Raw genomic sequence first — 25,207 nt, forward strand, 5'->3', positions numbered from 1 at the left:
CGGGGGCCCTTACTCGGCGTTTGTGTTGTTGAGGATGCTATTGTAGCCGCTGTTCTGCTTTTCCAGAGCTTTCTTCAGCTTTAGCTCCTCCAATTTTTTCCACAGTTCTTCACGTTCCAATTCCTTCTTTTTCTCTCTGTAGGCAAACCAAAATTTTTGCAGTCAGACCCTCTCTTGTAGAACCTGGAGGAGGCGCTATTATTTGGCGCCATGTCCACATTTACTTAAACCCAATGGAGGCCTCCATGGCCGGGTCCTGAGCACAGTGGGGCCATGACGCCTGCGTGTCCCTGGCACTGACCATGAGTCCTGCGTGCTTTTCCCCACCCTCCACCTCCAGCTGTGCTCTGCTGGCCAGGCCAGGTCCACACCCACCGTGCAGACAAGGGCTGAGCCCCGGCGCTGGTTGTCTCCCCACACAGACCCCACACGTCAGATGAAAACTAAAGTTGGAACAATGGCTCTTTAGAACAAGCTAAGTTTTTAATATAGTCGATTAATGTCAATTCTAAGGAAAACATTTCTCTTTGGACCAGAGTCTGCTGTAGGGCTGCGTGCACCTGGGCTTCAGTTTTGCAGTTACGTGTGATTTAAGGGACACAGGTGCTGACTTAAAGGGTAAGACATGAAAGTTATTCTTAGAAAATGTGACTCGGATAACACCGACACCTCACATGACTTCCTTGCCCTGGCGCCTTGGTGCAGGAGCTAGGTATTATCCCTGCCTGGAAGCTGCTATTTAAAGAAATTGCAACGAGTTACTGATGCATTAGTAGGCTTGGGAGATCTCTTTCCTCGCGTTGTACTGAAAATGATGACTATGAATCTTAGTTAAAATAGGTCAGTCTGAACCTGTGAAGTGGACACTGGACTTGGGACTTGCACTAGGGACTTGGGGACATGGAAGGAGACACTTGGAAGAGACAGAGACCCATGGGGAGGTTAGCGATGGCAGCCTTGACCTTGATTTTCATTTTTCTCTTTTCCTTCCAGACTTGTCTGGCCCCTTCTGCCCCTTCCCTATGGGTCCCCACCAGGTGCCTTGACGCAGCTCCTCTTTGCTGGAAACCAGTACCCCTTCTGCACTCCTCTTGGTCACACGGCACCTAAGAAATGGGCTGTCTCCAGGGGAACACACCTTATCTAGAGGGCGCATGTCGTCACATTAGCCAGAGTGGACGGGAATGTCCATCAAAAGCCTGCTAGCCTGCCCAAGACTGCCTGCCTCCCCTGGAACCCACCGGCCAAGCTGTGTTTCACTCTTGGGACCTTGGCTAGTCCATTTCATTGTTAAATTTGTTTCTTCTTGTTTAGAGGCAATTAAATTCCAACTCCTCCAAGAGACACAGCAGCTGCTGACACCCCCCACCTCTTGGGCTCTGCCTACACCACCTTCCAGAACCAGCATTAGGGACCAATCGCCTGTCGGTTCAGGGACTAGTATCGGGGAGACTGTATCCCAGGCCCCTCCAGTAGGGACAGAGCTCTACGTTCTACGCCAGCCTGAAGCAGTTACAGAAGATGGACCTCCTCCCTTCAACACCCCCAGAAGATTTGGGGCTGGGTCTGGGCGGGGGCTGCCGGGAGTGGGTGGTGGATGGAAGGACTCACAGGGCAGACACGAGAGGTGGAGGTACAGAAGGTTAATGAACCTTAAATTAAACCTGGCCATGGAAGCTTCCAGGAATGTGAGGAATCAGGTCAGCAGGTATTCTCAGTCTTAGACTGCCCCAACCTGACCCCAAGGTGATGACTGATCCCATAAAGGAACACCCCTTGCTCTTGGCCTTTAAGCCCCGCCCACATCTGCCGGAGCCGCTTTCCTTGTTCTCTTCTCCTTCAGACCAGCCACGTGCTGATGAAAGCTCAGCTATTCCAAACGAGGTGTGCAAGATAAAAACTACACGCTGGCCCCAGTTCCTCACACGAGGCACCCCAAACTCCTGAATTTCTTGGACAGTAGGAGTGGTTTTTGTCGTGCTTGTGCTGAGCCATGGGTGTCTCATTAGGAGCCCCCCTTCCTGCAGGAAGGACGCGGACACAGTGTCACTGAACGACACGCTCATCTTAGAACCTCTCCACCCGTGGAGTGAGTGGACACAACAGATGAAATCAGATTCTATCTCACGCGGCAGCTGCTTCCAGCTGACAAAGCCTTAAGGCGTAGAATGAAATCGACAGTCGTTAACCTCAGACGTCACCTGGGAGTGACCTGGACATGTGCAGGTCGCACATCCCGGACCGACTCAGCATTACAACCCGACTGAGGGCCTTGTGGTCATACCTTTGTCGCTCTGCTTTGTATGAGCTGGTGAGGTCATCGAAGAGCTTGCCGTCCATCTCCATCAGCGTCTTCAGCACGTTGTACACCAGCGCCACGATAGTCCTGAAATAGAAACCGGCGCCGGTCAGTGAGGGAGGGGCAGCCTCCTCTGCCAGCACGCAACCAAGAACTGCTGCTTCACCAGCCCTGCGTTTGCAACGCTGTGGCCAGTGGGGGAAGGTGGCCACCCCACCGCGCCGGCATTTGTGCACTCAGGTACGAAGATCCTGTGTCCTGTGCTGCCACCTCAAATGCTGAGCTGCAGCCTGGGCAGGCAAAGGAGACCCAGCTCGCGGGGCTCATAAGGTGGAGGATGGAGAGTGGACGAGGCCATGGGTGCCGCAGCTTCTAGGGACAGGCCCTGCAGGGGAGGCCGCCCAGTGCATGAGCCGCCTGACCTGCGGCGGCTCCCCTCCCTGGCCTGGTGAATCCTCCCTCTGCCCAGTGACCCCAACCCCACCCGTGTCAGCCAAATACGCTGACGGGGGTCAAGGCGACCTCCCGTTTCAGCTGAAGTTAAGACAGTCGGGTACTCTCCACCTCACAGACTGTGACGTTCACCTTGGGATAAATTCCGCATCTGTTAGTAGGTCAAGGGACAGGTTTAGAAAAGACACTTACTGATTCCAGTGCTCTTTGGAAATTTTGTACAAGCTGGCAAACATAATTGGCAGAATTTTATCAATATTCTCTTCAATCAAACTAAGAATATATTCATTGTTCCAGAAGTACAGTGCTCTCTCTGCAACCTGAAACAGACATTTAGAAATGTGAAAGCTGAAAGAGAAAAGACAAAGGTGCAGACAGAGTGACTCGCCAGCGGCCTGTACCTGAAAGTGGGAGCTGGACACACACTTGGAGATTTGTTTGAAAAGGGGCTCCTCGATTTTCTTGAATTGTGTTGGTTCAATGACATCTAGGATTTCCTCAATTTCTCCTAAAAACATCACCTAGGTCAAAAAAACATCTCTTAAAAAACATGACAGCTTCTCTGGTTCCTCTGCCAGCTGCAGGTTCCTCTGCCAGCTGTGGGTGGCCAGGGCAGGTTCCCTGTGGAGCAGTGGGGGAGAGGGGAGGAAGTGGGGAGAGAGATTTGGGGGAGCAGGAGAGGAGGTGTGGGAAGAGGGGAAAGGTGAGGGATGGGAGGGGGCCTAGGGGGAGGCAGAGGGTGGTGAGGGGTGGGGGAGAAGTAGGAGAAAGGGGTATAGGTAGGCGAAGGGGGAGGGAAAGGGGGGAGAGGAGGTTAAGGAGAGGGATGGGAAGAGGAGAGGGAAGGGAGAGGGGATATGGGGGAGAGGTGAAGGGGTACAAGGAAGGTGGGAGAGGGGGATGGGGGAGGGAGAGCAGGGCTGGGGAGAGGGGTTGGGGGAGAGTTGTGGGGGCAAGGTGGGACACACAGGAAGGAGCACAGTGACCTGCACTCTGCCCTGCACAGCGAGCAGCGCCCACCTCTTTCTGACTGCACGTTTTTGGCCAAAACTTCAGCAATCCTCGGATCACCTGCAAGGGAGGAGATACTGAGCATGACTAAAGCAAGTGCAGCCTCCTTGGGACAGGACACGCTCACCCACCAAGCCCACAGGGAGACTGACTGGTGCAGCCCAGATCCTGCCCCTGTGGGACGCTGCTGGGGCACAAGGAATTAGCGATGAGACAAAACCAATTTAACAGGGAGTGCTACTGACTGCAAAGAAATTAACAAAAATGTGACTTGGTGGGTGAAGTGGAGGTTATTTTAGGGGGAAATCAAGGACCAGAGACATCTTTAACCATTACGAAGCACAAATAAGCCAGAAAGCTTCCCATGTGTGGTTAGCACAATCTTAGAAACCAAAAAGGGATCATGAGCCAAATGAAAAACTGCAAATTCTGTATTAAATGCAATGTACAGGGTAGACACACCCAGCCGTAGCTGCTTCAGGGTGGTCAGCCATCAGTACTGGCGGGAATAACTTTTCTCAGGAGATTTTGAACAATTTTGGACTATTTTCTGGGGCTACATCCTGGTAAATGTTGAATGACCTAAAACTAAGAATTTACATGGAAAACGACCAGATAATCACACGCTTTCATGGGAATAGGCTGGAAAACCAGCTGGGCCTGGTGCTTTCATGGAAACGGACCTTCAGCGGCCTTGTAAGCTACTTTAAATTGCTGGCCTGGTCCCATAAATACTCATTTACATTTAAAACCAGGAAGGAATGCCAGTCAGCGTGCTTGTGCAGAGTATGTCTACGCACACCCCTTACAAGCTGGAAAACTCAGTATGTGGCCAGGTCAATGTTAAAGACAGTACCTTTATAAAAATAAACTGCGTAATGATGAAAGGTAAGGATGCCTTCATGGCAAAAACAAGCATCCACAGGGAATAAGATTCGCAGGAAATACTTAAGGTTTGCGTGAAATGGTAGCCAGGTGGGGGCGCGGGGGCACTCACCGGCTCCGTGAGGGTGGTGTCCTTCTCCAGGAACTGGACGACGCAGTAGGCCAGCTGAAACCAAGGCATGTCACCGTCACCCAGAGCAAGGCCCAGAGGAGACAAAAGCGGCTAGTTGATTAGCTCATCTCACCCATAAACAACAATTCGTGCATCATTGTTACCCCTGAAACTAACTCCTGGTTTCAAAAAGTTTCTCAGCAGCAACTTCTGCACATGCAGCTGACTGACTTCACCCCATGTTTAGGCCTCAGTGCCTTTTTCCTGGACAGTCTCTAGTAAGGGCAGAGATGACCCTGTCTCCTGACTGGGGCTGCTGCAGGCGGGCTGCTGCTGCTGCCTGGTGGCCTATGACCTGACCCACCAGCTGACCCACCAGCCCATTGTGGTGTGGCTTCGGCCACGCTGGATGAGAAGGGACTCGGCCCTTCTCTCCTACAGCTGAACTCATGTCCGCTGCCTGAACTTGGTCAGTAACTGATACCTCATGCCTGTTTGTACTTACAACTGCCCTCGCTACCTCCCTTGCTCTGTCTTTATACGTCATTTATTTCATTTGAAGACTTCCCGAGACGTACCTGTGCATGGAACAGCGCTAATCCTTTCGCAGTATGCATAGGAATAAGAACCTTCATTAGAAATTGTTTATGTTCTGCTTTCAGTGGCAATGCAAAGCCATTGATAATACTGGAGGGAAAAAAAGGTAGGGGAAGGGTTAAGTAGTGGCTACTTGACTTCCCAAAGTTACTCTACCCACTACAACAAAAGAAAGGGTCAGCTCTGCTTGTGCCCCGCATCAAAGGTGCCTCTGCAAGCCTCGGCCAGACAGAGCAGCACCACAGAGCCCGAGCCGCAGGCCAAGGCCCCAGGGAGACAGGGTGGCTCGCCTCTGGGAAGCCTGTCCTGCAGCTGGTCTGGGTGCTGCTCCTCCCTCCTCCTCTCCCCAAGGGCGTGACACTGAGCTCGTCACACTGTCAGAATTCTCCTATTCTGCAAGGCCACCAGAAGAGTTTCTGGGGTAAACATGGAAAGTCTCTTGATGACAAGCTCAGGAATTAAGAGTGGTTCTCGGGCCTCCCCTGGTGGCCCAGTGGTTGAGCGCTGGGCTGCAAAGCTGCCCACAGCCTCTGCAGCACCGGTTCAGTCTCCGGCCACTGGCTAGGGTCCCACATGGCACAACAGACCTCTCCTGCTGCACCTGCTGCTCCCCTCAGCAGTGTGTTTCATCAGTCTGCCTGTTCTGTTCCCTGCTCTGGCTCTGGTGAATTCTCTCATCCTCCCGTGCTTCTGACTGTACCAAGTGCTTGTATAAATAAATAAATCTTTTAAAAAAATAAAAGAGTGGTTCTCTCCATACTCACTCTTCAAGCAGCACAGGAGACTAAGATCACCCTGTGAACAGTGGGCCCTGTCTCAAGCAGACATGCTGGTGGGGAACCAGGCAGGCAGATGCTCGTGCAAACTAAAACCAGAGGCCACAGCGTCTCAGGAAGCAGCACATGAATGAGGCCTGGGGTGTCCACTTCTGGACAGGGGACCCACTGCAGCTTATGTCATTGCTCCCCAGTGAGGCCCTGCAACTTTTGGGGTGGTCTGGCCAGGCCGGGAGAAGGTGCAGCCTCAGAAGTGGGGAGGCTGTGCTGGGCTGCTGACAGGCAGCTGGCCCCTACAGAGCCACAGGGAGGGCACGGCTGAGAAACTGTCTTCAGCCTGTATTTAAACACTAAAATATTAGTTTTTCCAACCGCAGCTAAGATTTTAATACATAAAATAGTTAAAAATCAATGACCTACCTTCCTAATATTTCAAGGAGTTCAGCAACACCATTGAAATGTTCTGTTTCATATATAAACCTGAATTTAAAATAAAGATAGATAGAATAAAACATCACAAGACTAAACTGAGAGAAAGACAGAAGGTAAAGAAACCAGCCCAATGGGCAGACAAACCATGGAAGAGAAGCACGAGCACACTTAGGGCTTCTTTGTAAGCAGCTCAGCCCAAACTATCACCTCACAGCCATAAAATAAAGTGAATTTTATTTCACTTAAGAATATAGAAGATGGTTTTCTCAAAGTTTTTTGAAATAAACTTCTGCTCATAGGAAGATCCAAACTGACCTGTATATGGGAAAGTTGCTTTTATTCGTAATTGCTCCCGGCTCCATGGACACAGATTGCCTGGCCCCCCACAGCTGGGTGTGCCCTAAGTGGAGTCATGAGGACTCCAGGACACAAGGCACGTCCCTCCTGACGTGGCTCAGGAGGGGCAGTGGACCCGGAGGAGAGGCTCTCTCTAGGAGGAACAGCCATTACTCACCCCAATTTTTGTAATTTGGAATGCCAGGTCTTCAATTCAACCAACCAACCAAGCTTGAAATATGGGTGTTACTATGAAATCTGATTTGAAGCTATTACTTAACAGATTAACATTTATAAGGGAGTCAGGGCCTCCCCGGTGGCGCAGCGGTTGAGCGCTGGGTTGCGAAGCTGCCCGCGGCCTCTGCGGCGCCGGTTCGATCCCCGGCTGCTCCCCAGCCACCGGCGGAGGATCCCACATGGCGCGCAGACCTCTCCTGCCGCCCGCTGCTCCCCTCAGCAGTGTACTTCAGTCCTTCTGCCTGCTCTGCTCCCCACTCTGGCTCTGGTGAATTCTCTCACCCTCCCGCGCTTCTGACTGTACCCAGTGCATGTATAAACAAAACAAACAAATAAAATAAATAAATAAAAACATGCCTCTATAAAAAATATATATATATAAAGGAGTCAAAAGATGGGCCCCAAGAAATTAGCTTTGTCAAAAAATCAGATGAAAGTACTTCTAAGAGCTATTGATTTAAATGATACTTATACACAATTTTTTAAAATAGCTCAGAGAAATTGCTAGAGAAATTCTCTCAAATTTAAGCATGAGAAACACTGGCACGACTTATAAAGAACTGTCTTCAGGGCCTCCCCTGGTGGCACAGGTGGTTGAGCACAGCGCTGTGAAGCCGTCGGCAGCCTCTGCAGTGCCGGTTCAATCCTGGCTGGCCAGCGAGGGTCCCACGTGGGGCGGCAGACCTCTCCTGTCGTGCCCGCTGCTCCCCTCATCAGTGTATTTTGTCAGTCTGCCTGTTCTGTTCCCCATTCTGTCTCTGGTGAATCCTTTCACCCTCCTGTGAATCTGGCCTGTACCCTGTTTCTTGTATAAATATATAAATCTTAAAAAAAAAAAAAAAAAAAACTGTCTTCATTGCTGTGCACTCAGACAACAAGGGTCTGAAGTGTCAGCTGCAATCAGCTGCCCACAGTATAGGCAAACAATGACCAAGTGTTGCTCACTGAATATGAAGGTTCCAGACACTAAAAATTAATCTACAGGAACTAGAATAAAAATGTTGCGGGTGGGTGGAGGGGTGAGCACTACATATGAATGAATATTTGACCCATTTACCTGAGGAAAATGTTGTTGATTTGTTTTCTGATGAACGCTCTTAATCCAAGGAACTTCCCATAAATTCGATGCAGAACAGTCTTCAGGAAGTCACGTTCTCTGGGGTCTTCACTATCAAAAAGCTCCAGGAGCTTTAAAAAAAATCTGAGAAATTACTTTTAAAAAATAATCGAGCTAAAACTTCATATTATTCTTATTTTTATCTTAAGATAGCCCATGAAATCTTACAAAGCACTTAAATATTCTTACACTGATTTTTCTTGCAAAAATTTAGGGAATGCAAATTCTTTCATTCCAAAAAATGATAAACACTGGCATGATAATACTTCAAAAACTGGAATCTTTTTTTTTTTTTTGCCTTGACACACACTTTAAAATTCTAACTTATTCTTGACTACAAAACCTAACTTGTATCATTAGTTGAAATTTAATTTTTAAAACTTTTTTAAAGACAGTCAAAACTACATGCAGAACTTTAAGCTTACAGATTGCAAATCCTTAAATGAAATTTAGAAATGTGTGTAAATGTTTTATTATAATCTAGAATGATCTACATAAACCAAGCTTCTTAGGTGATTTCACATTTAAAAATTTAGTCACCATGCCAACAGCTTAAAAATAAGTTTTTAGTTGGTAAGATAAAATACTGGCAGACACATGCTACTAGATTTAAATCATTCATGAAGTAATACTGAAATAACGGACAGGTGCAAGAGTTCTATTATTCAGTCAACTTGGCAAATGGCTGAAGAATTTTAAGCCAGTTCAAACTGGTCAAGTCAACAGGATCCTATACCCCTACAAAACTTTTATTTCTTTTCCCTAAAAAAACTCTTTAGCAAAGGCAGGACAAAGTGATCTCTGAAGAACTTAAAGGGCTCAAATTACCATTTTTTTTCCAATGAAAAACTGAATTTCTTCTGTCAAAAAAAGTATTACCATGTTTTAAATCAAACACTGGGTTTCTTAGGAACAAATATAAAAGCACCCCTCTTTATAGAAGCTGTGGGGGAGCTGGTGTCCTGCCTGCTGCGTGATGGCCTCAGCACACAGGCTCTGGAGGCCGGGACTACCCACGTCCACTCGAGCACTACCAACCCTTGAACGTGCATGTGCGTCTGCTGGGCCTGCATTCCTTGCTCATGGGGTGGGTCAGGCGCTGCGTGAGGCACCAGTGAGAAACAGGAAGGAAGAATGCTTATGCTGCTGTACCTAATAATTCAGTTCAAATTATGCTAATTAAAAACGGCTACACTACTCTCTCCGGAGACACTTGAGCCCACGGTTCTGACGTCAGCCTTCCCTGGAAGCTGTGCTTTCCAATTCGATGTTCAGGTCATCATGTCTAATTCAAGAACAAGTGTAATTTAACATAAATCGGTCCCAGGGACGTATGACAGCAGAGGCCAGTCTCGGCAGGTGTCTGGCCCTCCAGGTGCAGGCCTCTTGCAACAAGGCACAGCCAGCCTTGCGTGTGAGAGACGCTGCTTAGAGGAGGCAGATCTCTTGTTTGGCTGATACTTAGATCTCACTTTAAGGGGACCCCATCACCTCTGAGTCTCCATCAATAAAGTGAGCGTGGAGAGCAGTTGCTCTTTTTGAGAGGAGGTGGCGAGGCCAACATGTAAGTCCAGCTCAACGTGCCACGCCCCACCCGGGTGGCCTGGCCACGTCCAGCTTTCACATTAGAGCCTGTAAGTAAGGATGGCGCCCGACATGTAACCAGCACTCGCTCATTCTTAACTTTGTTCCACAACTCCACGATTGGAATATAACCCAGAATTACGTCATTGTTTTCTTTTCTTGAAAAATGAACGTCCATTCTCAGCCTTAAAACTTACCACCTCACCAAATAATTAAAAACACCAGAGCAGAGCATCCCTGTGCATACTGCTGAGCACACCAGCGCCCCGAGTAGTGGTGGGTGGAGCAGAAGGTGGCAAGTGGGTCCCTCCTCACCAATCTGCTTCCTGCCAAACCCACGGAGTCACCCAGCAGCCAAAACACCTCAAACCAGCGACTGCAGGGCCCAAGGCGGCTGCTGTCTAAGTGGCTAAGGCACCTCATCTACCCCTCGAAGAGCTGCAGGCAGAATAGGCACGCTATGGCCTAGTCACCAGAACTGTGCAACTCCATTCATAGGGCTGAATTTTACTCATGACCGAAATGCACATTTTATGTTAACTCGCCTGCCACAAATGTGCCCTGTTTGAGCCCCTGCAGGTTCTGTGGACCCCGACACTGGGGACACAGGCGGCTGAGTGGGCAGGGGGATCCTTGTGGTGACGTGGGCCTGCCCCTCACTTCCGCCTGCCACCTCCAGGACGTGGCTGATGTGGAGCATCTGGGTCCTGGCGAGACCCCATACACTGAAGGCGTTTCCAGAAGGAATGTGAACCTGCTGTCACAATGTGATGTCTGGCCAGAAAACTCCAAAGTTAAACAGAGAGCTTTTAATGGTTGAAAAGATTTTGAAAACACAACGTACATGTTCTGATAAATTAATTCTGAGTATGCAGGTTCCCAAAATATCAGCTAAAAACAAATTTATAAAAAGAAAGAAGGTATCCTGTATGTTTAACTATCTCTTTTCTTGCAAAAGGGCCCATCTTGTCTGTGCCTTAGGAACCGGGTGGTTCAAAGGCTGAAGGTGGGAAGGGGAAAGAAGAGAAAGGGGAAAGGGAAAAGAAGAGAAAGGGGAAAGAATAACTGATACTTGATGGCAGGAGACAAACCGGAAGCCCAAACTCTCTCAATGGCTTGTTCCAGCCTTCCACTGTCATTTCAAAGTTAGATGCTTAAAACCCAACTCACGTTCAAAGACTTATAAGTAAAGGTTTGTCTGCAGACTCAATGGTCACGGCAGTATTTCTCAGATATTGTAAAAAGGCTTGCTTTTCTGGTCTCGCCAAAATAAGTGAGCATTTAGGACTGGGTAGGATAATTTGACTTCATTAGGAGCTCTTTCTTGATAAAAAAAACTATCCTCAAAGCTACTTCACTTTTATCCTCATTGTTAAGTATTAAGTACTGTTACACTGAAATAACCCATGATAATTCTGGAAGTCTATTTTAATCACAAGCTAATATATCACTGATAAGATGAACCGGAGAACATTTAAGACGGAAGAGTCCCTTACCTGTTGTACAAATTTCTGATCAATGTATCGCTTTGCAATGCTAGGCTGGAAGTCAGGGCTCTCCAAGAATCTTAGGAAGAATTCATATACCAGCTATGAGAGAAAGTCAAATAAATGTTAAAATGATACCTGTCCATTTCTACCCTAAGTTATGACCTCACACCCAAAATACTTCTCCCTTACAAATTTAGGTAGATTTCAGATCTCATAAGACTAGATGAGTTGGTAACCGTTTTTGTCAAACTAAACATATAGTCACACTTTGGTCTCACAGCCTGGTGAGCTCTGGGGGTTTTCCTAATTACTCCTTGGAAATGCTAAATTACCGGAGCCAGAAAGTAAAGACAGCGTCTGTGAGAGTGTGGTGGACTAAGAGGACTCTGCTGCAGGACAGACTCACGAGAGGGGGCGCGACGACCTGCCAGCTTCATCTCTGGAGCGCCTTATACACAAGGCTGGGACCTGAGGGTCAGAGGAGGAGAGCAGCCTGGATCCTGAGATCCTGAGTGATCACTAAGGGTGCAAGAAAGAAGGATGATGCAAGAAAGAAAACCTTCCTCCTATGTGACTGGGGGAAGGGAGGACTTCCCAGGTGGTGGGGTCAGGGAGGTTGTATGTATGTATTTATCCACAGACTCTACTGAGGAGAGGTAGTAATGTTTCTCATGATAGCAGTGACACAGGAGTAATATCTGAATTGTCAACCTGATTCTTCCATTTACTATTTGTGTACTCTTGATCACAACTTTAATTCCTTTGAACTTCCTCTAAGCTTATCTATAAAATGTAGACAACACCTATTTTATAGTGTTGCTTTAAGGGTTAAAACACTATGCCTGTACACGCAGACCTCTCCTGCAGCCCGCTGCTCCCCTCAGCAGTGTACTTCGGTCCTTCTGCCTGCTTTGCTCCCCACTCTGGCTCTGGTGAATTCTCTCACCTTCCCACACTTCTGACTGTACCCAGTGCTTGTATAAATAAAAATAAATAAATCTTTAAAAAAAAACTCATTAAAAAAAAAAGAATATGAACTTCAAGACTGCATAAACCTTTAAAAAAAAAACCATTATGCCTGTAGATATTAGGTCATTAGTAGCATTTTAGAAACATAAAAGTCATTATATTTGAAGCATTAGGCAAGAATCCTTTGAACTTGGTGACTTTTACTTTCTCCATCAGAACCTTGCTTAATTGAGAAATAAGTATCTCTAAACTGAAGGTATATTTGGGTATTCGCTAGACATTTTGGTGAAAAATAAAACTCGGTGTGTACAGTCAGAGACTGATGGTCATAAAGAATAGACAGATATACCAGAATACGTGAAAGAGAAACATTCAACACATGAGCATATTTCATAGCTGTACGTAAATCTAAATTTTCACACTACAGCGTAAGTACTTTCACACTGTAGCAAAAGCTATCTTGAGTCACAGCTGGAGTTCTAGTTACTAGAGTATTAAATGAGATGGAACTAACATGATTCCACTGAGTAAACCCTGGATTAAAGTCATATATTCGAGGGCTAGCAGCTTGAGCCAGGCAAAATTGGTTAAAGAGGTTTAATGGAATAACTGCTGATATAGTAACTTTTATTACCAGTTTTCCAATTTGATTCTGGGAAATGAGTTCTAGCATTTAAGGCAGGAAAATACCCTTCTCCCTCAATTTCAACTGAAAAAGAGCTCCTCTAGAGATGGGCTTCTAGAGTGGCAGTAAGAACTTCAATGAACTTGGTGTCCCACAACAATCTGAGCTGACAGAAGAAAGAATCGGTGAACATGAAGAGGGCTCAATAGAGATTACCTAGTTTGAGGTGAAGGAAAAAGAATGTACAAAAAGTGAACAAAGCTTAGAAACTGGCAGGACACCTTCAATCCTAATAATATACACATACAGGAGTGTCGGGAGAAGAGGAAGGAGAAAGAATATTCCAAGAAATAATGGCTAAAAGCAACTAAAATTTTATGAAAATTATTAATCAGCATAATAAACTACTCAGTGAACTCCAAGTAACAAAGTCAGAGAAATCCGCAGGAAGGCATCCCATGATTAAGTTGACAAACGGAAAATGTTCAAAGCAGCAAGAGGAAAACGACTTACTAAGGTTAACAAGTGACTTGTCACCAGAGACGCATAGACACCAGAAGAATAATGTGATTTCATGTTCAAAGTGAGGGAAGAAAAGATGGTTAGACAGGAATTTTATATCCAGTGAAACTCTTCTTTAAAAAGTGGGGGGTTGGGCCTCCCCGGTGGCGCAGCGGTTGAGTGCTGGGTTGCGAAGCTGCCCGCAGCCTCTGCAGCGCCGGTTCGATCCCCGGCTGCTCCCCGGTCACCGGAGGAGGGTCCCACATGGCGCGCAGACCTCTCCTGCCGTCTGCTGCTCCCCTCAGCAGTGTACTTTGGTCCTTCTGCCTGCTCTGCTCCCCGCTCTGGCTCTGGTGAATTCTCTCACCCTCCCGCGCTTCTGACTGTACCCAGTGCTTGTATAAATAAATAAATCTTAAAAAATAAATAAAATAAATAAAAAGTGGAGGGGAGGACTCCTTGGTGGCTCAGGTGGTTGAGTGCAGCGCTGTTAGGCTGTCTGCAGCCTCTGCAGCGCAAGTTCAATCCCAGCTGGCTGCCGAGAATCCCATAGGGCGCAGCAGACCTCTCCTGTCTCGTCTGCTGCTCCCCGCAGCAGTGTATTTCAGTCAGTCTGCCTGTTCTGCTCCCCACTCTGTCTCTGGTGAATCCTCTCCCCCTCCCATGCATCTGCCTATAAATCTTAAAAAAAAAAAAAAAAAGTGGAGGGGAATTTAAGACATTCCCAAGTAAACACTGAGAGAATGTGTCATCAACAGACCTACTCTACAAGAAATACCAAAGGGGACTTTCCAGTTATAATGAAAGGGCACCACAGAAACTGAGTCCTTTGGAAGAAAGAAAGAGTAAGGGTAAATGTAACTATATAGGCATATACAAAAGACAGTATAAATGTACTTTTATTTATAACTCTTATTTTCTTGTTTCATTAGACAACCATATAAAGCAATAATTACAAAACTCTATGTTAGTGGGCATGTTATTACATAAAGATGTAATTTGTATGGCGATATTACCACAAAGAAAAGAGGAGGGAGTGGACATGTGCTGGACTAAAGTTTTGTGTACTATTGATACTAAGTTCAAATGAGATTATTTTAAGATGCTAATCGTAACCCCAGGGCAACTACTAAGATAAATATAAACAACTACCAAGATAAATTAAAAAAATATATATAGCTAAAGAAACAGGAATTGAAATGGAATCCTTTATATTTAATACAGAAGTCAGTAATGGTAGAGGAGGCAGAAAAAGGTCTGAGACATACAGAAAACAGCACAATGGCAGATGTATATCCTACCTTGTCAGTAAACACATTGAAAGTAAATGGACTAGGGACACCCTGGTAGCACAAGGGGTTAAGTACCGCACTATGAAGCAATCTGCAGCCTCTGCAGCACAAGTTCGATCCCCGGCCAGCTAGGGAACAACCCACATGGCGCAGCAGATCTCTCCTATCTCCACGCTGCTCCCCTCAGCAATGTATTTCAGTCAGTCTCCCTGTTCTGTTCCCCACTCTGTCTCTGATGAATCCTCTCACTCCCTGCATCTCTGTCCTGTACCCCAGCTCTTGTATGCATAAATAAATCTTTAAAAAAAAGTAAATGGACTAAACACGCCAGTAGAAATACAGAAACTGTCAAAATTGATATATAAAACATGATTCAACTATATGCTGTTTAAAAGAGAGACAGTTTGGATTCAAAGAAACAGAATGAAAATAGAAGGATGAAAAGATATACCATGCAAACAGTAACCAAAAACTACCTAGAGTGGATATAAAAATATCAGACAAAATAACTGTAATACAGAAATGGCTGCTAGAGCTAGAATGGTAAGATGTGGAAGATGTAAGAAGATGTGGAAGATGTAAAATCATGAACGTACACAGCTAACAACAGGGCTCCAAAACACATGAAGCAAAAACTGGCAGAACTGAAGAGAGAGACAATGATGGCTGGAGAATATCTCACTTTAAATAATAGACAGAACTAGATGGAAGATTGAGAAGGAAACAGAAGACTTGAGGATTAAAAACCAACCACACCCAAGAGATTTCTACAGCATATTCTACATTCAACAAGAGAGCACACATCCTTTTCAAAAATACACAGGACATTTTCTAGGACAGAACATTTGCTAAGGCCATGAAAACCTCAGTAACTTTAAAAGGATCAAGAATATTCAAAGTATAGCTTCTAATCTAACATTAGAAATCAGTAACAAAGAAATTTGGGAGTCACAAATATGTAGAAATTAAACACATTCCAAAAAAAAAAAAAAAAGGTTCAAAGAAGATAGCACAAGAAAAATCAGAAAACATTTGAGATGAAGGTAAAAAACACAGCATATCAAAACTGAAAGGAGGGCCTCCCTGGTGGCGCAGCGGTTGAGCGCTGGGTTGCGAAGCTGCCCGCAGCCTCTGCAGCGCCGGTTCGATCCCCGGCTGCTCCCCAGCCACCGGAGGAGGGTCCCACATGGCGCGCAGACCTCTCCTGCCGCCCACTGCTCCCCTCAGCAGTGTACTTCGGTCCTTCTGCCTGTTCTGCTCCCCGCTCTGGCTCTGGTGAATTCTCTCACCCTCCTGCGCTTCTGACTGTACCCAGTGCTTGTATAAATAAATAAATAAATAAAATCTTTAAAAACAAACAAACAAACAAACAAAACACTTTAAAAAAAAAAAACTGAAAGGAAACATCTTAAGACAAAACTTGTACTTGAATGTTCATAACTCTAGTTACAATAGACTAAAAGTGAAAACCACCGAAAAGTCGATCATTGATTAATGGACACACAAGGCACAGTCTGTTTATATTAAAAATTCTGTTTATATTAAAAATCCAGGGCCTCCCCGGTGGCGCAGCGGTTGAGCGCTGGGTTGTGAAGCTGCCCGTGGCCTCTGAGGCGCCGGTTCGATCCCCGGCTGCTCCCCGGCCACCGGAGGAGGGTCCCACATGGCGCGCAGACCTCTCCTGACACCCGCTGCTCCCCTCAGCAGTGTCCTTCGGTCCTTCTGCCTGCTCTGCTCCCCGCTCTGGCTCTGGTGAATTCTCTCACCCTCCCGCGCTTCTGACTGTACCCAGTGCTTGTATAAATAAATAAATAAACCAAAAAAAAAAAAAAACCCGAAACTTTCTAAAAAAAAAAAAAAAAAAAAAAAAAATCCAGAGCAGGCCAATCCACAGAGATAGAAAGTCAATTCTACTCTGCCATGGTTGTAGAGATAAGGGAATGGGGAGAGGCTGCTAATGGCAAGGGGGTTTCTGTTTGGAGTGATTAAAAAGTCCTGGGGCCTCCCCTGGTGGTGCAGCGGTTGAGCGCTGGGTTGCAAGGCTGCCCGCGGCCTCTGCAGCACCGGTTCAATCCCTGGCCACCGGCGAGGTCCCTCCCACAAAAAAAAAAATAAATAAAAGTCCTGGAACTTGTTAATGGTGATGGTTGCATAGCACTGTCAGTAGACTTAGTGCTGGTCAACTGTACACTTCAAAATAGTTAAATGGTAAGAGTTACATATACTTTATCACAATAAAAAGTGAAAAATAATATTGTGGAAAAAGAATAATGTTAAGAAAACACATTAAAAAGTCACATATTTTACATAAACATTCAGATCTACAAGCCATGATTTCATCAGCAGGGTGCCATAAATGTAAAAATTATCAATATGTAATTATATTCCATACCTGTATGTGAGGCCAAGAAGCCTCAAGTGTGGGCTCATCCTCTTCCGGATCAAAGTCTGGATTATCACTTGGAGGAAGGGTACGGAAGATGTTAGCACTGATCTGTAAAGAAACATAAATTAAGACTTCTGTTCTTTGACGTGTAGCTAAATTCAATGATGCAAAAATGAGATATTTCTATGATACTTTTGATTAAGAAGAACATTAAGTTATGGCTGTAAGCTTAGTTCAAAACCTATAAACCTCTTTAAGAGGGAGGTGTTTCTCTTTTCTCTACCCATTAACTGACTCTACCCATTACCTCAGACACCAACCTACTGAAGATTACAGGTTACCTCTAGATTCCTTTTCCTTAAATTATGAATTGTTCTTTCCAAATTTTGCTGGAAAAAAAGAGGAGGCAAGGGGAGGGACGTGAGGGGGGAAGCATAAAATTCTTAACTCTACAATCTAACTTTGTTCTTTCCATTGCTCTACAACTCCTCTCCTTCTCTAACCCAACCACTTACTTACCTTGCAGCCCACATGAGTGTGGCACGCTCCCTCTCCGTACACATACAGACTCGGGGAGCGCATGGACAAGTAGATGCCTACTGTAACCTCAGGCATGGCCTATACTACTCCACAATGATTCAGTTTATTCCATCTACTCTGAGCCTTAAAAAAAAAATTACTAATCTCTCTGAAATGAGGACGTGCTTGGACAAGAGTCTCCATTTTATTTTATTTTATTTCATTTTTTTATTTTTATTTAATTTTTTTTTTTTTTTAGAGGCATGTTTTATTTATTTATTTATTTGTTTGTTTCTTTTTTGTTTATACATGCACTGGGTACAGTCAGAAGCGCGGGAGGGTGAGAGAATTCACCAGAGCCAGAGCGGGGAGCAGAGCAGACAGAAGGACCGAAGTACACTGCGGAGGGGAGCAGCGGGCGGCAGGAGAGGTCTGCGCGCCATGTGGGACCCTCCTCTGGTGGTCGGGGAGCAGCAGGGGATCGAACCGGCGCCACAGAGGCTGCGGGCAGCTTCGCAACCCAGCGCTCAACCGCTGTGCCACTGGGGAGGCCCTTATTTTATTTTTTTTAAAGATTTATTTATTTATTTATACAAGCACTGGGTACAGTCAGAAGCACGGGAGTGTGAAAGGATTCACCAAAGCCAGAGTGGGGAGCAGAGCAGGCAGAAGGGCCGAAGTACACTGCTGAGGGGAGCAGCGGGCGGTAGGAGAGGTCTGGGCGCCATGTGGGACCCTCCTCCGGTGGCCGGGGAGCAGTCGGGGATCGAACCAGCGCTGCAGAGGCTATGGGCAGCTTTGCAACCTGGCGCTCAACCGCTGTGCCACGGGGGAGGCCGAAGAGTCTCCATTTTAGAATCAATGAAATGCTGTATTTGTGATGTCATCTTTTGTACCATCTCAATGCAAAGGTAATCCCAGCCCACAGGTCTTTGAAGACACCAAGTGATTTAGTGAACACTGAAGCCCACATTACTGAGGGGTGGCCACTTAAGATAAAGTACGTGGGGGTGAGGTTGGGACAAAGGGGTGTTTGGTGGTGCAAGCACAGTTCCAACTATGCTTCCGTCAAGTAGCTACTAACAGTCCTTCACGTGAGACTGGGAAAGTAACAACCTGAGTCTGATGTGCTGGGACTGCCTGATGGGTACCAGGCTGCCTGATGGGTACTAGGTTTGGAGAAGGGCAGAAAGAACATTTCAAAAAGGAAACATCCAGTAAAAGAGCATAAAACGCCTTTGAGACCAACCTTCTTGTTAAAAATATATAGCAGTTTAAAAGGAGTAAGGATGTGAGTTGGCTTCACTCATCTAGAAATTGTGAGATTTTTTTTTTTTTTTAAAAAAAGACAAAACATACCTTTTTATTTGAACAAAGCAATGAAATCTCAGAATTGGCATACAGTAAATTACAGAATAACTCAACTCACAATTTGAATACTTTCAACATCTATGTCAACAACTTCATAGAAATTTTCATAGAAATTTTTAAAAAGTATCTTTTTAGGATTTAAAAATTCCTGAATACAAACAATTTGAAATCACTGAAGTAGAATTACTGCATTTCCTCCCCTGAACATTTTTTTCTTTTTAAAAGATTTTTATTTATTTATGCATAGAGGAACTGGGGTGTAACCCAGAGTTGTGGGGAGTGAGAGGATTCACCAGAGAGAGAAGGGAGCAGAACAGGGGGATCTACTGAAATACACTGCTGAGGGGAGCAGCAGGGAGACAGGAGAGGTCTGCTGCGCCATGTGGGCTAGCTCCCTGGCCAGGACCAAACTAGGCCACAGAGGCTGGTGACAGCTTGAGAGCACTGAGACTTTAACCCCTGAGCCACCAGGGAGGGCCCTCTGAACATTTCTTAATGACAAATACAAAACAAGAAGCCTAACAATATTCAGTATGTATAGCCTCAAATTGTTGCTTACTTTTTGTGTGAGTGTAGGAAGTCAAAACAAAAACGACCCAATCAAAATTTCCTAAGCTCTTTTCACAGGTCTTCTGGTATAATATGATGAAAACTCAATTAATAAGACCAAATATAATTTCCTCACTAATTTTGCTCTTTCCTCGGAACATACATAACTTTCTATCCCTGGCTGGTTTAAGTATATACACTCAGGTACTCTCTCTGTTACTGAATTATTCTACGTACCAAAATACAAAACCACAAATCCTAAACAAATTTCTACCATTTGATAGTTGAAGTGTTAACAAACAGCATCCTAAACAATTTTATTTCAATAGTTGGCAGAAACTTATTTTCCACATCAGGTATTTCAAACATGTCATCTACTGCTTAAAAAGTCTAAGCTTTAGTTAAAATTCAAGTATAACAGACTCTAAAAACACATGTTATTAATATGTCTTAAATAAGAATTTTTTTTAGACCTGACTCCCTTTTCCCTCATTTTCATCGGTCATTTCTTAACCCTCTAGAAATTCTCTTCAGCCCACGACATGAATTATCGGTTAGTCTGGACAACAGACACCAGCTCTGTGGCCCTGCACACCACCGCGGCCACTGCGGTGCCCAAACCCCCAGCTGTCACAGAACACCAGCATCAGCAGGCAGGACTCAGCTTCCAGGGGACCAGTCTCGAGAACATTGAGTACATTGTTTCACATTTACTAAAAACCTGCCTGTGAATTCATAATTACACCTCAGATCTTACTTGTATTTATATAAATCTGAGGAACGTTAAGTCTAGAGGCTTACCATTTTTACTATATCAGAATACGCTGATTCAACAATTACACCACGATTAGTTGAAACATACTCAACCAGTTCATTCAGTGTTGCTCTTTTAATTTCTTTGCTCTTCAAGTCAGAAACAGAGTCCATGAAATCAAACAGAACACAACACTGCTGCAGCTTCTGGCAGAAAAGCTCCTGCTGTTCATTTGAAGAGGCATCTACAAATAAAAACAAAGAAAGGTTACCTACATTTATACGGCTGTTAATTCTGTAGAGACTATTAACACATGCCATAAAGCAGCTCTCAGGGAGCTAGTGAGACTGACCCACCTACTCCCATCTTTCATACCAGAACCTGGGGCTTTTACTGAACCCCTCAGTGTCCCCCAAGGTGCCATGTTAACGGTCTCTGCACAAGTCTGGAGCACCCGTCCCTGTCACACCCTCATCACTGTCACCTCAATGCAGGGATGCCCTGGGCTGTCCCCCCATCCTCCAATTACCACAAGTCCTTATCTTCCTCTAAATGACCCCCGGGCTGAAATCTCCCTAAAACGAGACTCATGCTGATCAGACACAACACTTTCCTAGGAACCCCCAAAAATGACAGAATGAAGTTCAACCTCAGAATTGTTTACAAAATGCAGCTGCCTCCTGTCAAGAGTCAGGCACCTGTACTGAGGCTTCAACAACACTCCCAACATCACCTGAAGACTTACGGCCCAGGCGCCCCCCACCATTCACTGCCGGCCTGGACGCCCCCACCAGTCACTGGTCTCCAGTAAACACATTCCCCACCTCGCACTGATGCCAAGTCTTGAGCGCTGACTCCTGCAGTGCTTGTGCTGCGTCTGACCCGCCTGACCTGGGAGACACAAGTGTCTTTCTCTTTCTTCATCCCCCTTCTCCTCTTTCTTATATGTACCACACAATAGGCACCAGATGTTTACTGTTTTACCTCCGACTTATCGATATTACAGAAATAGGGACATACTGATTTGATTCTAACAAATGTATTAAACCCTTTTGTTCCCAATATTCCAAAAAGACCAAAACTTCAATCCTGAGCTTCCAAATCTATGAACAAAAGACAGTTATTTAATCAGCGCAGTTATTTAAGATTCTTGAACCATTTAGTTTAAAATTTTAAAAGCCTTATTTCAATGCCAGTATAACATAGAGAAGTCTTCCTCCACTCACATCAGCACCCATGCCACATGAATATACAGGCAGAACTCGTCAAAAGACAATCTAACAAGGATGCCCACACTTTTGTTTCTCTGGGGCAGGGAACCAGTAAAATTACTTTGCAACTATATTCAAGTTGCTGTCCTTAAAAAATATGACCAAGATAAAGTATTGCAAAAAAAGCAGCGAGTCAAATACCCTAAAAATCTTCACACAAAGTCAGAAGATAGCACATCCTTTTAACTGATTTTACTCATTGATAATGTAAAATCTTATTTTTACAAATGTGGATCTATTACAAAAATGACTACATTCACATGACTTTGATGTAAAAATATGTAGAATCTAGAACAAATCTGTACTTGCTGCTGTGCCCACAGGGACTCCTGGGGGATGGGGGGGGGGGCCTGGGCCGCACTTGGAAGGCCTTGGGGGACAAGGTGCCAGAATAATTGCAGCCACCTGCTACATGAAGACTGAGATCCTCGTTCCTGAGACTGGCCCCATGGGCCATGTGAGGTGACAGCACCCATGTCAACAGTGTGTGACTCAGGATCACCACTAACAGCTGCTTTCTGAAGTGGGGACATTTTAATATATTCTTAAAAAATTAAGATGAACAGATTTATAGCTGTTTTTATACCAGTCATATGTTAAATGGCTATCTTTACCCCAGAATGACACCTTCTATCGGGTGTGAGCATGAAGCACCCCGGAGCACACTTGCACGTAGCCGTAGCAGTCACCTTTGCCCTCTGTACCCCATGTGCCCTTCCATCGGGAGCAGAAGCTGCTTGTTCTTTGAGAAGTCAGTTACATCTTGAATGCTTTTTTGTTTTCCTGAAATTTTCTATTTTCCTGCTTAAAAGTTAAAATGGTGATGCATTTAATTTTAATTTATAAAGTAATGTTTGCTTAATTCTGATATTTAGATGATTTCAATAAACAGGTGTCTGCTTAATACTGATATTTAGTTTGAAAAACTAGAAGATGAACACCGCTGCTTCTTGAAAACTTCCTAGTCATGTCAACCTTATCAGCCTGGGCACACATTACACACTAGAGAAGGGGTGGTTATCTGAGCTGTAAGCTGAGCTCTCCCACTCACATTATACGAGCAATTCCCACAGTTCTCTCAGGTATGGGTTAATAAAGCTATCTACAAAGATGCCCACAGCCTTATAATATGACTATATCTTTATTATAAAATATATCCTGACATATAATTAAATTTAATCATAATGATGTTCTAAGGGAAAAGGTAGTAATCTTTAGAGCAAGCCCAGTGGCAACAAAGATTGTTTTTTGTTTGTTTGTTTTGCTTTTTCCCCCTGACGCTAAAAGCAACACACACTCAGACACTATCCCATTTTAGCGTCTCCTTCCAGAACCAGGCCCATTGGCACCTTTCTCTCCTCACCGCCATTCAAGGTGAAATCTCTCCTCTTCCTACTCTCTGATGCCTTCTCTATATTCAAACTCTTCTCCACCCGAAATATCTTCCCAGATTTCCTTCACTATGTTTCCAATCCTACTTGCCCTTTAAGGATAAACTTACATCTCATATTCTTCACAACACTTTGGGGTGGGGGGGTCATCTCTGAGCACCCACAGTCCCAGCCTCACCACAGCTAAGCAGGCACCGTTTCTCTGCAGGCGCTAGCAGGTGGTGTTTCCTCACCCACAGGAAGAGCTCAGACTCCTCGAGGGTCACCAAGAGCAAGGCTTCCTTCTTATTTCTCGAACATCTAGTAGGGGCATGTGAGGAGTTACTAAGTATGTATTTGATGCTCAAAAAAATACCACATTTGAAGACTAAAATTACATGCTGAGAACAGGCTAGAGAACAAGGAAAAAGTTCAAAGTTGGTGCTGGACAGAGAAAGTGACATGAATAGTGAATTATTACATCATGTCCATGTTAAGAATGTCTAGCAATGACCACTTTTGTCAGTTACCTTCCTGGATGGAAGATTTCCATGGACTAACAGAAGAGCATCATGAAGGTGAGTGAGTGAGTCTGGGAGAGGGCCAAAGGCTGGCACTATGGCTGATGTGGTGGGAGATGAAAGATCATCTTCAGAATGGGCAAACAGCAGGCTCATTTAACATGTTTCATATGAAAAAGGACTTTTTTTCTCTGGGTACCTCTTGAGACTTCTCTGGAAAGAAATTAATGTTTTTCATAACTTTTCTATTCAGTAAATCATTTCTTAGCCCAAATATTTATCTGAATTCTCCCAAATATTTGAAATCTTCAAAAGCAGTTAACATATTGGATACTCTGGCTCTGAGTTAAAATGGAAATTTCCAATCCTCAATTATTCTTAGATATTGGGGAACAGAAAAACCTTTTTCCTATTTCATCCTTCCTTAAGTCCACGTGCTATTATATGAAGCAGTCTGCTATGAGACTTAGTAAAATAATCTACTACTACTAGCATTAGTTTCTTTCATGCCAAATACAATTTTAACTTTCCTATGTGCTGGTTTATTTAACTTTCAAAACAACCCTATGAGATTCCGAAAGCTAGAAATGATTTCCTGCAGTCAAGAGATCAGAAGCAGGTAGGGAAAGGCTGATACAAACCACAGAAAGCTAAAGCTACCAGTCACCAAGCCAGCGCCAGGCACTGACCACACACAGCCGGCTCCCCTCTCCCCCCAGTCTGGAGTCAAAAAGAATCCCAGCGTGCATGTTAGATGGGATATAAACGGAACAATTAAAAATGAAGCCAGAACTCATTAAATGCAGGCAAGTTACAGTCGCTACTCGGTGCTTGGCTGCTGTATTCAGCCTTTTCCCGGGGCCGAGCCTCTGCAGTTAGGACCCAGTGCTGAAACAAGCTGGCCTGCCTGAGAGAGGCGCGGGGTGGGCGAGGACACTGCTGTCGCGATGGCTGGCCTCCTCCTGGCTCAAACACGTGACACTTGTCCGTACTTCAAACATGTTTCTCTTATATAATGGTTATTCTAACAAGAAAAGATGGTGACCAAGGTTTTGATCATTTAAAAATTATTAAAGATTTTTCATATTTCAATGTGCTGTCCCAACCCTTAGGCCTCTTTCTGAAATAGCAGTTGCAGTGAATTTTCTCATGAGAAAAAAAGAAAAAGCATTTCAACAGATTTGGCTATGAATAACCACAGATATGAATGACCAATGATCTGTGAGAGAAAGCATGCATGACTGCTACAGGCGCTAGAACTTCACCCCACAGCTCTGTACCATGAGGGTGCAGCCACAAGAACCTGTGGGGGCTGCCGCGGACCTGGCAGTGTCTGACACGGAGGGCTGCTGCCACAGGTGCTGCTGCCTAGCTACCGGGTCGCCACCGGCCAGTGCTAACGTGGCTGACGGGGTTATCTGCCACTTGTGGGGTGGTTGCTTCATCTGGGCCTCTCCCTTCAACATTAACTCGTGTTTTCTATCAGAACTCCACCCAGAGGCTTAAAATATGAACATCCTGGAGCCACAAGTTCCTGGGACACTTAAGAACACTATGTGATGCTGCACCCCACAGCGATGAGAAAAAAAGAAAAAGCAGAAAATGCATTTTCATGGGGTGGGGGGCATGGAAAGGGTCGCTCTGCCTCACAGCCCAGACAGCAGGGACTTGCACCATCACCATGAAATCAGTTACCAAGACACCAAGTGCTTGTGGGATCAGTTTAAAGTGCGTCTTCCTGACATGATGA

General features: G+C 45.2%; 1 protein-coding gene across 1 annotated transcript in view; it reads right to left on the bottom strand.

The window, feature by feature from the left end:
* Positions 1-9: 9 nt before the first annotated feature.
* Positions 10-25,207, bottom strand: part of PPP2R5A (protein phosphatase 2 regulatory subunit B'alpha) — a gene marked incomplete at its 3' end in the record, with an annotated part of 46,729 nt that continues 21,531 nt past the window's right edge. The window contains exons 2-13 of the mRNA XM_084244773.1: positions 20,343-20,539; positions 17,109-17,210; positions 11,336-11,428; positions 8,196-8,326; positions 6,554-6,613; positions 5,339-5,447; positions 4,761-4,814; positions 3,773-3,823; positions 3,154-3,273; positions 2,945-3,072; positions 2,285-2,386; positions 10-136 (exon numbers count right to left, since the gene is read on the bottom strand). Of these exons, the coding sequence (XP_084100899.1) occupies positions 10-136; positions 2,285-2,386; positions 2,945-3,072; positions 3,154-3,273; positions 3,773-3,823; positions 4,761-4,814; positions 5,339-5,447; positions 6,554-6,613; positions 8,196-8,326; positions 11,336-11,428; positions 17,109-17,210; positions 20,343-20,539 (1,274 nt within the window). The remainder of the gene's footprint in view (positions 137-2,284; positions 2,387-2,944; positions 3,073-3,153; positions 3,274-3,772; positions 3,824-4,760; positions 4,815-5,338; positions 5,448-6,553; positions 6,614-8,195; positions 8,327-11,335; positions 11,429-17,108; positions 17,211-20,342; positions 20,540-25,207) is intronic.

Source organism: Talpa europaea (assembly GCF_964194135.1).
Source record: "Talpa europaea genome assembly, chromosome: 10".
Taxonomy (NCBI): Eukaryota; Metazoa; Chordata; class Mammalia; order Eulipotyphla; family Talpidae; genus Talpa; species Talpa europaea.